Here is a 12,850-nt window from a genome sequence, read left to right on the forward strand (position 1 = left end):
GTCTAAATATCTTTATTTTTCATACAGGTAGCACTGTGAGGATTTCAAGAAATCATTTAATCCAATCTTTTACTCAAAATAAGGTTAATGCTGAACTCTGATCAGGCTGAGCAGGAATTGGTCATTAAAGTGTAGTTGGGAGTGGGGATCTTTTCTCCTTCTCAAAGCTACCTCTCAGTCCCAGTAGAGTGGTAGCAATGTATACTGATTCCAAAATCACGATTCTGTCATGAAAGAATAAATTCCAGCATCATAGAGTGGTTCAGAGCTTGAAGCTCCTTCTCCTCTCATCTGCTTTTTATTTTTTTAAGCAACTACAAGTGAGGACAATAACATACTAGAGCGTACTTGGAGGGTTTTGCCACACAGTGTTCACTCAGCTTGTACCGAGATGAAACCAACACTCAACTAGTTTTACAAAAAGCCACCAAAAACCAGTAGATGACAATAGTGTCCCAATTTCCTTTTATCCTGCTTCAAAAACATTTAAAAGAGAGATTATTTCTTGTTCTCACATTTGGAAGAGTCCCGCCCTATCTTAACTTAGATTGACTCAAATGTGTTTCAGTTAATAGTTATAGATATTCTAGTTAAACACTATAATAACTCTTAGTGTCTATTCCTTAAAATAGATTGAAATTCAATTATAATTTTTGGTAAGATAAACACTTTTGACTACATAAGTTTTAAACAATGAGTGAAAACCAGGTAGCGACAATGAGAAGCTAAAACTCAGAAATAATTTTGAAAATTAAGATAAATGAAAAGCTTCTGTATCTTATTCCCCTTCTCCAGCTTTCATAGTAACCATCTTATAAATCATTTCAGAGTGCCATATGATGAAAGCAACCATAGCCCCTCTCAGTAAAATCATTATTATACACATCCACATTTTTTCCCCTCTTTTCTGGAAGAACATTTATGTAAGTGAGAGTTATAATAATGGTTGGAACAAACTACCTCATGGACAGGTGCTGGGCAAGCAACCACTGAACTGGAGTGCTGCCAGTACACCTCACTCTTGGCTGGATCTTTCCACAGCAGAAAGCTTAGCCATGATGTTCGAATTTCACTCATCAGCCACTTCCGTTTTTCACCCCTTACTCTTTCCCCTGCCAGTGTTTCCCCTTTGAGTGCAATGGGGCTTTATGCAGAAGTTATTCAGAACCTAATAAAATTCTTAACTATATTCATTCAAGCTTCAGGTGAAACAAGAATAATATCAGTTTTAAATCCCTAACTAGTGGTAGCAGTAGGTATAAAAATCTTCCAGTGTCTGAAACTCTGGCTGCCTAATACTAAATGTTTCTTTCAAGGTATGGGTTTATTTTTTCTTTCATTTGCAGTTTCCTTCTTTTCCACTCTTCAAGCTTACCATTGCATTTCTGAGCTTCTCCTAGTGCCTTTAAATGTAACTTCACGCTAAACCCTCTATTGCAAAGCCCAGGTGATTTTACTTTTGGTCCTGCAACTGCCCAAAAAATACTTCTTTAGAAAACATTTCAGAGTATTATATTGAACAACTTGGTTAACAGAATTTACATTTCAGCTGTAATCCTTTAAAGGAACATTTGCTGCACATTCCTTGCCTTTTAGTAAAGTGTTCTTGATAACAACAGCTTCAAAATCTTCCACAGGAACTATATCTATGGGGAAATTTGTCAGCTTGTTCAAATCCACAGCTCTTCCTTCTCAGGAAAGAGCTCTTCAAAAAAAAAGGATTTCTGATCCCTGAACTTCAGATCTGGCTCCTACCCATAATACTAAACTGTCTGTGTGATGTTTCATAAAGTTCAGCACTAAGGGCTTTGTGCCCGAAGGCTCACTTTCAGACTTAGACCAGTCTGGCTTGGATCCACAGCCAATATTTGTTTTACATCATTTATGGATTCTGCCTCCTTGATCAAGAACTTATTTGCCTGAACTTTGTTATTTCAAAGTCTTGATTCCTCATGTTATTGCACCCAAGCCTCTAGACTTTTAACAGTTAACCTCTAATAAGATATCACCCCACCAAAATGTTTTCTAATAGCTGGACCACAGATCAGGCTGCTGCAACACTATAGTCAGCTGAAATCTTCAGTATAAATAGTCTTTTTTGCAGAACTGTGTTCTGTGCTAAACCTGAAATTAGGCCTAATGTGGGTGCAAAATTTAATGAGCAAGACTATTTGGTTGAATATAGCACTGCTGAATCCAAAGAGTAGAAATGCATAATTGTCACTAGAAGATAGCAATTAATTCTTTCTCAGTTCAAGCAACATATCCACAAAGAATTAAAATTCCATAAATCCTAAAATCACAGAAATGCTAGCATCTTAATTGATAAAGGAAGGACGTATGTAAATGGGACAATACTCCCACATGTAAAGAAACTACACTTACTTCATAAATATTTTTTTTTTAAATAGGCAAGTACTGACAGCGTTGAAGAAGAGTTACTGAGCCCTTTCATATACATAGTGACCACTGTTGTCTCTTTAAAGCAAGAAGTGTAGAAAGTAGAAAGCTTGAATGCAGTTTCAATACATGAAACCACAGAAGGTAATGTGTATGGAACTCAGTATGCAAAGAATTCACATGATAAACTAGCTGTAGGGATGATCTGGTTTCAAGATAGAACTTAGAAAATAGACTCTTGTGTCTCTATGGCTGCTCTGTTAATAAACCATTACGTTGCAAAATAATGCTGTTAACAGAGCATAGTGTTAATGATCAGCAAAGAAATAAGAACTCTCATTGCCTAAGGCCTAACTTCTTTGGAGTAGTTTTTACCTATAGATAATTGAGAAGCTCAAAACACAACAGCAATAGGTTTTCAAAACATTGTGATAAAGCTATTTCACTATTTATCCTGAAATGGCACATTTTAAATGACATTGGTTTTTAAATCTTTCAGGCCTTTGAGTAATCACAGCATGCCTGAGCACCTTGCCATTTCCCTTCCTCTACTTATTTCTCTTTTAACTTCTGTGAATTAGTTGTCGACTCAGGTAATTCAAGGTGGATGTACATTTTCTCAACATTCAACAAGTACAAGTTTGCAATAGTTCCAGTACCAGAACTTCTTTGTAGGTAGTTAGTCAGAGCATTTGTCTCTGTAGCACACAGCATTTTGTGAGTTTATAATTGACATAATAACCACACTATAGTTGAAAGTAGATGAACAGCCTTAGAGCATATTGGTAGGTAAACAAAAGAGTAGCAATCTTGCAGGGAAGATGTTACATATTTTAGTTACAAAGAGGGAAAAAAAAAACCAATGACTTACCTGTGGAGATGAGGGATTAAAAGTCACATTGATGACAGTGTCTGTGTGTCCTCCCAGTTTATGTAAAAAAGTGCTGGAACGCATTTCATATATGTAAGCCTAAAAAATAATGATAATATATTTTCACTTCAAAGAAATAAATCGCATTCTAGAAGGACTATTCTTATTGGTGCAGCCTCAGATAATGAAAAAGTGGCAGTGCAAAACTGCATGAAGAAACCAATCCAAAACTCAATGTTATAGACATGTTGATACCATGAAAATGGCTGGATTGTGATATTAAATTACGATTATCTTACATAAACAATACAGAAAATATTTAAATATAAATCCTGTAGTACAGGTCCTCTGCATAAGAAACACTGGTGAAAGTCATGTGTAGTTACATAGGACTGTTTTAGACTATGCCTTAACTAGTAAAAATAACAATTTTCTGCAGGATACATTCAAACAGTATGCATACACAAGGCATACCAGAAAAGACATATGTGCGAACTTATACAGGAACTTATTTGGTATATTATGAATAAAATGTGTATCTCGAAAGAACAAATTGTAGAGCGTGCAAAAATAGTCAAAGATGATAATCCAAATGCTACAGTTTCAACTGACATTTTATATGTTCCATTGTCTTTACTAAATCTCTGCAATTCAGATTATGAACATGGAATTCAGAGCCCAGGCTAACATAAACTAAACCAAACTGTGCATAGACACTGTTACAACAACATTTTTCTCCATGACTTAAGGTTTTTATTGATAGTACCTTAAAATGAGTTTAACCATTCAGACCCAAGCCAGTTGAGCTTCTCCTAGCAAATGGCAAACTGCTATAAGATATAGGTTTCAAAGACTTCTGAATTCAAGAGATAGATCCCAATTTATGAAAATATTAATGGACCAATGCAGAGCCTGAAAAACACTTAATACCTAAGTCATAAGCATTTATAAAGCTTAACATAACAAATCTTATCAGTCATCATCAAATATTCTCTAGTCCAAGTCAGCACTGAAGAAACACTTCATAGCCCTCAAGTGTCAAATATTCCATTCATGACCATATTCACTGAGAAGCAAATCAAGAGGCCAACTGTAAATCAACTTAACTGCATTCAGTTTATATACCTGATATATTCTGGATTCAGTCCAAGATTCAGAATTAAAACCATCTACTGGCATAAATGAAGTACCTAAAACCAGACAGAAGCATAGGTATCCATTTTTAACTTCTGTATCTTTTATATCATTCCACACAGATACTGTGATACAAACTGGGAAATGTTAAAACTATTGCATCCTTCATAAAAGGATACAGGAAACTGTTGGAGACTGGAAATCCTACTTTAAAAAGTAAGCCTCTCCTCTGTACTTTTTAAACATCTTGAGAAACTGGTCATAATAATTAGTATTTGATTGCTAGTAATATAAAAGTAGCATTTGTTATTGTTGTTTTAAAACATATGGCCATACCACAGCTACTGTGACTTACACCACTTGCTACATCATCAGTTCACAAGGGGACAGAAAGGCAAGAGGAACCCAAACAAGATCTAAGTAATATAATAACACAAAGGAAAGCATTCTGATGTGTCTGTAGACATGAAATTATTTTCTCTGATGGAAAGTACAAGATCGTGATCAGTGAATTCAGTCCATACACAGGATTCTTGCTGTTTCTGTACAGAAACACCATAGTTTTTAATTTGTAAATATCTCCAGTTAAACACCATGTTCCTTTCTATTGACATAAAAATATTACGAAGTATTGGGTATTTACTTCACATCCTAAACAGACTACAACATTGCCAAGTAATTAGGCTTACAGAGAAGGTTTCAGAGTTCTAACGTAATAGCATCTTCCAAAATTTCCCTTATTTTAGAGGGCCACATCCATCCTCCTCCTTCCATACTGGCTTTCCATTCTTGACTTTGATCATACTATAGCATGACTCGGCTGGTATCAAAATGATCAGATATTGACACATGTGTGTTATCTCACTGCCTGTGATAGAACATTGTGTTCTCTCTGTAGTCAGATACACACTGTGCATCACCTGGCACTACTGTCCAGAATTCCCACAAGACTTCCTTCCAAGAACCAAACACTAGCAATGACCTTTTTTACTCTGGCAAGAATGAAGTGTAGCGACTGCGGTCAGGTTGGACTTCACCACAACACTGCCAGAGCAGACTACACTGGTCATGTTCACATAATTACTGGGAATCTGAAAACCTCAAGAAAATGAGAGATGAAATGCTGTAGAAGTCCATATTCCAGAGTAACTCCAGAAAGGAAAGGATTACACTAAGGGAGAGGAAAGCAAGAAGAATTACAAACTGATACGGATGCTCCTCTGTATCTAACTAACAGAAAAAAATGTTCATGAAAATGGGGAGAAATCACTCTTACCAAATAGCCTCTCAAAATCCTGTGGACCTCTTGTCAAAACGGTTCAACAGTATCACAATACTCTGTAATCCCATGACCCTTTTTAGGTGCTTGTATCATGAAAGATTCAATCCTGTTCCTCATTGCTACTATACGCATGTCCATCCCTTTTGGAACTGTGGGAATGACCAAAACAGGATAAATACGCCATGTCTTTTAACATACCACAGAACTTTGAGAACACACCATAAGAACTTAAAAGAGAAGTGAATGAGGAAAACACCAGAGAAAAGAAAATCAACTCTAAAATTCAGGTGTTTCATATGTAACATAAGTCCTCCGGACTTGACACAACAGACACATGGGGAGCTAGTAAAATAGATTTACGAAACTCCTATTGGAAGCAATTATTTCCCTTCACAAGCTAATCACTCTACAGTTTCAAGTTTTTGGAATGCCTGCATCAGTTCTTCTGCATATACTAAGACCAGTGTTTGGCAGAAAAGTATAGGCAGCACAGGACTATGCTTTCTATCAATCACCATCTTTTCTCTTTCTGGCCTCAAAATTGCCTTACTATCACTTGAGGCAAACTGAGTAACTGACCTTACTGTCACTTGAGGCAAAGTCAAGGAAAGCAAGTCAAGAGCACAAAATACTCTGAATCACAGATCTACAATGCTTTCCAACAATTTTTGAGCCAAGAAGAAACATGGCTCCATGTTTTAACCAAGAGAACATATCACAGAAAGTCATGGTTAGTGAAGCTGAAAATTTTCCATCATAATCTAGTGGCTTACAGAACTTTGCCAAATGTATCAAACAAAAATTAATTTTCCATTCCACGTTCTCCGTTCAATCTGGGGAGGAGCACATCCATTTTTGGCTTAACCTCTATGTCTCCATTCCTCTTTGTAAAACAGATGTGATAATATTTCATTGGGGTTTTTTGAAGACAAATCCAATGTTTGTGAAACCCAGGTATTCTAGTAATTTATGCTCTTCCACACAGTTCCTAAATCAACCATTTGGCTCCCACCTTTCTTTCAAAAAATTCTATGAAGCAGTTGTGCAGCTTCAGTACAATCTAGCAAGTGTATATTTGGTTGTCTAAAAAAAGAGATGTTAGCTAGTCACACTTCTCAATCTAAAAATAATTCAAACTTTTACCTCCCACCTTTCAAGAAATGATTGTAAGCCCTGGGCTAAAGGGTAGGCTGGGATGCAGTGCTCTTATGAATCGTCACATCATGTAACAAGATTCACTGTTGTGACAGCAATCTTGAGCAGGGAGGAAACAAACTACAGACTGTAACAGAGACAAGGTCAAAGCGAGAAGACAGGATAGAACATTAAACTAAGCATTGTTAGAAGATAGAATAGAGCATTCAATTAAGCAGTGTGATCGCATATATGTGACTAACAAATTGTAACATGTGACTAACAATAGTATGAAGTTAAGTAAAATGTAAGGTAAGCATAACCATAGTCTAGTGTGAGAGAAAACTAACTGAAAGTCAAATAGATGGGGTGATATTTAAGCACAATAAGGCTGATGTTTTAAGTACAATAAGGATGGTGTTTTAACACAATGAGGTTGGTGACTAAGCTGTTACAAAAATGAAACTTTGAGACCTTATGCATAGCATGTGATCCTTAGTATTAACTAACTGCCATGAATTGTAGCACGTATACAGCATTTGGAAAAAGTAAGCGATGCGACAATAAATTTGAAGTCGATGAACATTATATTGGTGTCTGGTCGCTTCCATCTCGCATAATGAAGAAGAACCCTTGCACACTGTGTCAGAGAAAGGTAATGACAAGAAAGTATAGCTAGAAGCCCAACTGTAGCTAACCACTGAAGCATTCATCAGCATGGGAAAGATCTTTACTTTGATCTTTACCACAGAGACTACTTTTATATTAAACAGGTGATAGAAAAAACACACAGAGCATGGCTGGGAGAGCAACTTGTCCACTGTACTTCATTCCAATAATTCTATCCTAATAGAACTAGTGTTAAGTTTCTTTCTGATACTGTATTTCTAGCCCTATATATCTTAAATATTTAGGTGTGGTAACTCAGCTTCAACAAGAAAAAGCAGCAGAGTCCCCAACTACATCCCAGAACAGTTTGTTATGTTGTGGCAGCTATCACTTTCTCTTCCAATAATTGTGCTTTTAAGGAAAGTAGTAGCAAATATTTTAAATTCGTGTGATTTTGACATGTAAGGTAATAAAAATATCTAAAAGAAATAACTAAACTAATAAATATAACTAAAAGAAATATCACTGTAAAAATCACCACCAAAAAAGTGTGTAAAAACAGCTTCTGTTTAAGTTACTCTAGTTACAGATGTTTAAGCTGGCCAGTGATAGGCTAAAATCAGAGAATACAAGTTAAATTGGTGCAAGATTGAAAAGAAACTTTTCAGAAAATTTAAGTTAAAAAAACCAAAAAACCCCAACCCAAAATGGCTCAAAGGAAATTGTATTTTAACAGAAATGACATTTAGTGTTCATAAGAAGTGGAATAACTCCAGTATAAACATTCTGTTACTACAGTCTGCCATCATTTCAGTTTTACTACACTTCTGATGTCATTCAAACTGTTTTTATATTCCATACTTACTAGGATTTTTTTAGCATATTCTTGTCTATAGAAAAAAAAGATGTTAAGTGAATTATAAATGATACCATAACACTAGTGACAGAAGAAAAAGAAAGTTGAAAATATGAATTCAATCACAGAGAAGAAACAAATTTTCAGCAAACCAAATATAATAAAAAAAGAAAGGAAAACAGTGTAGGAAGTACTCAGCAATATCCCAAATGCATGTATGTATATAATCTGTCATTGACTTTAGCCAAAGTCAATATCTTTTTTTTTATATTAAGACCAATTTCTTGTAATAAAAATACTGATTCAGTAGATATTGGTATTTCCTTTCCATTTATGTCCAAAGGTCAGCCAAAAGTAAAAATCATTCACCTTTACCAATGGCTTCCAAACAAGTGTCCTGCACCCATAACCATGTACTTTCTTCTGTTGCCTTTCACTTGAAGTTTGCAGAAAATTTGGAGTAGTCAGTTTCGATTAACCCACAGTGTGAGAGTGTATTTACTACCTTACAACCATATACAAGCTTGTACTTTCATCTGGAAATTTGTAGCAAGAGACAGAGAAGAAAGGTGAAGGTCCCTCCTTGAAGGGAAGAATTTGTATCCAAATGCAAAACTACTTAAATCTACTGCATTGTTAGAGAGAGTGTGTTAAATAAATTGACTCTTTATCTGCAGAGTTTCACTAGAAATTCTTTCCTCTATTTTCTTATACTCTGTCTTCAAAGCAAACTCGTCTCCATCTGTTCCTAGTCCAATCTGTGGCCATATGCATTTGAGTCAAAGTCATTCCTACACCTTCCTGGGAAGGGAAAGAGGAGGAAACAAATCAGAAAGAGAAACACCAAAAGTATAACAGAAAACTTCTTGTTATTAGCTCTTGCATAGGGATCAGAACACCAACACCAGTTTCAAGAAAAACTCTGTAACTGCTGTGGCTTTTAACTGGAGCACATAGTTTACAAACAGACCACACTTAAAAGGAGTGAAAAGACAAAAAAACTCAAAAGATGCTGATACTCAAGATTCCCACTTTGACTTTATGCAAGTAGAGATCTTTTCTTTAGATGTTTTGCATGGTCTGGCCACAATCAACCTTTTCCTGCAACTATTTTTTCTAACATTGGAAATGAGCTACAGAAGATGGAAGTTTCAAAACCTCTCGATATAAATAATTAGCCTTATTTACATTTTAATGAAATACAACTGGATTTATTAATAAGGTATTAGTCTCCAATCATCTCCATTAGTGCTACTAAAAATGATGCACACTCACAAACTACATGACATAATTGTTTGGGTTTTACTCCACCATTCCCAGTGGGAAATGGGGCACATGCCCACTGAACCATCCATATTCCCTCCATCTCAAGCAGACAAAACACCTGAACTATTTACACTAAAATGACAAGCAATCAGCCTGAAGCAGACACCCAGCATCGAAAGTTTCATTCCAAAAGGTTCTCAATTATAAGCAACTGAAAACAGAATTATAGTGGAAAGTGTTAGACTATCTTAACTACAGGCATCAGTGCCAAATCCACACATAATAAAACAGATGTCACAAGTATCTTAAGCACTGATTAATGCTCTTCAGTCCCAAGATATCTTATACACTTGCCACATGGTAGCACAGAAAGTCTATTCAAGCCACCAAAACCTTCAGTCACCAAAATCCTGAATACAGTATGACCTCTCAGCCTCCCTTTCCCTTCCAACATCACCTTCTCTGTCTTTCTCGTAATCACAGGGAACTGCCAACCACAGTAAGATCCCAATTTCCATCTGAGTTCCTTCAACATAAATAGAAAATGAGCAACAGTGAAAATTAATAATGCTTTTTATCATTAAAACAGTTAATATTATCAAGATCAGTCACCTTGCAAGATGCAGGGGATACTTTTCAAATGTAGCAGTATGCTGGCAGTTACAACTAACACAGTTTGAACTTTCCTCATTAAAAAAGATTACATAACAGATCTAAATCATATTTCAGATTTGCTTCTCTAAGTCACCTGTCTTAAAAGCTTCCAATTTCTATTCCTCCTGATTTTAATTTCTATTTAGTTAGACAAATAAAAACAGTGGTATACATGAAGCATTGAAATTAGCTATCTGTGGAATTTATGTAGCACCAAACACTGGTGTATTTAGGTTGCTTTTACTAGGACAATATACTTGGTTTTCGCTGAATGCAGAATTATTACTTGAGGATTTTGTTCTATGAAAATTTATCTCACCACATGTTATAAAGCAGCACGGTTGGATCGTACCCACTCTGGAAGTGGCTCTTTTCTGACTGCTGCTACAACTCTTCTCTATATTAACTCTATCAATAATTGCATTCCCTTTTTTTTTTGTACTGGTGTTGACCATTTGACAGAAATAATGCAAGATTCAGATGATGCTGAGGATCTTTATTGCGATGTTTAGGTATAACAGGGAATTTCATTAGCTTTAAAATGGATCATCCCATCTTAATGAATTTGTAAGCAGAATGCAATCAACTAGTAGGATTACACATACGAACACTACACAAAATTCAACTGCAGTCAGAGTTGTAGATTGAGGTACACATATACAGAAAACAAGCCCTGTGGGTATAAATACATACATAGAATCATAATGGTTGGAAAAGACCTTTAAGACCACTGAGTTCAACTACTAACCTCACACTGCCAGGCTAAGTCAAAAAGGACCTGCCTTTCATAAAGCCATGCTGACTGGGCCTGAACCCTTGGTTATTCTATGCGTGCCTCAGGATGGTACTCAAGGAAATCTGTTCCATAACCTTTCTCAGCATCAAGTTCTGACAGGTCTGTAGTTCCCAGGATTCTCCTTCCAGCCCGTCTTGTAGATGGGTGTCACATTTGTCATCCTCCAATCCTTTGGGACCTCCTCAGTGAGCCAGGACTGCTGGTAGATGGTGGAGAGTACCTCAGTGAGCACCTCCACCAGCTCCCTCGGCACCCTTGTGCTGATTCCAACCAACCCCACTGTCTCAAGGTTGAGCAGCAGGTGGCACACCATTGCTCCTCAGACTAAGGGCACCTTATTCGGTCTCCAGTCCCTGTTGTCCAACTCAGGTGGATGGATGCCCACAGAACAGCTGGTTTTACTATTGAAGGTTGAGGCAAAGAAGGCATTAAGTACCTCTGCCTCATCCTCATCCTTTCATCCATCCTCCTTTATGGTTAATATATTTGTAGAAACATTTCTTATTGTCTTTTACAGTAGTGGCCAGCTTAAGTTGAGCCTTGGCCCTTCTAATTTTCTCCCTACATGATTTCACAATATCCTTGTAGTTCTCCTGGGCTGCCTGACCATTCTTTCAAATATCATAAATTCTCTTTTTCCTCTTGAGCTCTAACCTAAGTTTCCCATTCAGTCAGGATGTTCTTCTGCCCCACTGGCACATATTGTACGTGAGGACAGCTTGATCCTGTGCCTTTAAGGTTTCCTTCTTGAAGAATGTCCAGCCTTCCTGGACTTGTATGTCCTTGAGGACTGCCTCCCAAGGGACACTGGCAACCAACTTCCTAAACAATTCAAAGTCTGTCCTCCAGAAATCTATGGTCGCAGTTTTGCTGATTCCCCTCCTTGCTTCTCTGAGGGTTGAGAACTCGATCATTTTGTGATAACTATGTCCTTGACGGCCTCCAACTATCATGTCCTCCTTTAGACCTTTGTTTGTGAACACCAGATCTAGCACCTCACAGCTGCATGCATTCAAAAAAATAAACCTTGGGTACTCATAGCTACTTTGACTTCCTGTTTTGCCTACATTTGCATACAGAGTATTTTCTATAAGATTATTCGTCTCCACCCATGATTTACAGTATGTAAAAATCTCACATCGAATGAATTCTATTAAAAACTAGTGGCTTCTTCAACCACACGGCAGTTATACTATATAAAATAGCCCATACAATTTGTAAGAAGCAAAAAAGACAGAGAGAACTTACATCTCTTTGTTTACAATAACACGTTTGGGCTTTCTGATTTTATGTCCTGCAGGAATCTGGTTTTGATTTTGCAATTAATCAATGCAGCCAACATATTCCTTTGTCAAACATTTCAGATATTGTGAAATGTAACAGGCAGTTTAAGATTAATGTCTCTCAATTATATTCCAATTCTGATGCTTTTGGCTCTAAAAACAATCATATTTGTTCACCACAGGGTGCAAGCATTGCACTTGATAAATTAAACTCCAAGATGATTGAAGATGTAGTTGCTGGTCAGTTAAAAATTACACAACATATTTACAGAATATGTTATTTCAAGATAACATTTTGTATCCACACCACTGAATTCCAATGTACATTCACTCATAGAATGTAATCTACACAAATATGTAGCTTCTTGATGCTCTTAAAACTGTTACAGTTGCACATCAGTCTGTCTGTCAGGGTAAGTGTCATGTTCCATTTTCTTTTTCAAAAAGAAACACAAAAGTATATCCGATCTCAACATTTCAAAGTGAAGCCTCCTAAAAATGCCCCCAAACTCTATTTTATCGTAAGAGCACAGACGTAGCAAGAGTCTAAAACTTGACTCAGTGT

General features: G+C 36.5%; 1 protein-coding gene across 1 annotated transcript in view; it reads right to left on the bottom strand.

Moving 5' to 3' along the window:
• Nucleotides 1-2,736: 2,736 nt before the first annotated feature.
• The window catches only part of WDR27 (WD repeat domain 27), a 61,891-nt gene continuing 51,777 nt past the window's right edge, over nucleotides 2,737-12,850 (bottom strand). Inside the window, exons 23-24 of the mRNA XM_010198880.2 lie at nucleotides 3,272-3,370; nucleotides 2,737-2,775 (exon numbers count right to left, since the gene is read on the bottom strand). Of these exons, the coding sequence (XP_010197182.2) occupies nucleotides 2,737-2,775; nucleotides 3,272-3,370 (138 nt within the window). The remainder of the gene's footprint in view (nucleotides 2,776-3,271; nucleotides 3,371-12,850) is intronic.

The sequence above is a fragment of the Colius striatus genome, chromosome 2, assembly GCF_028858725.1.
Source record: "Colius striatus isolate bColStr4 chromosome 2, bColStr4.1.hap1, whole genome shotgun sequence".
Lineage (NCBI taxonomy): Eukaryota > Metazoa > Chordata > Aves > Coliiformes > Coliidae > Colius > Colius striatus.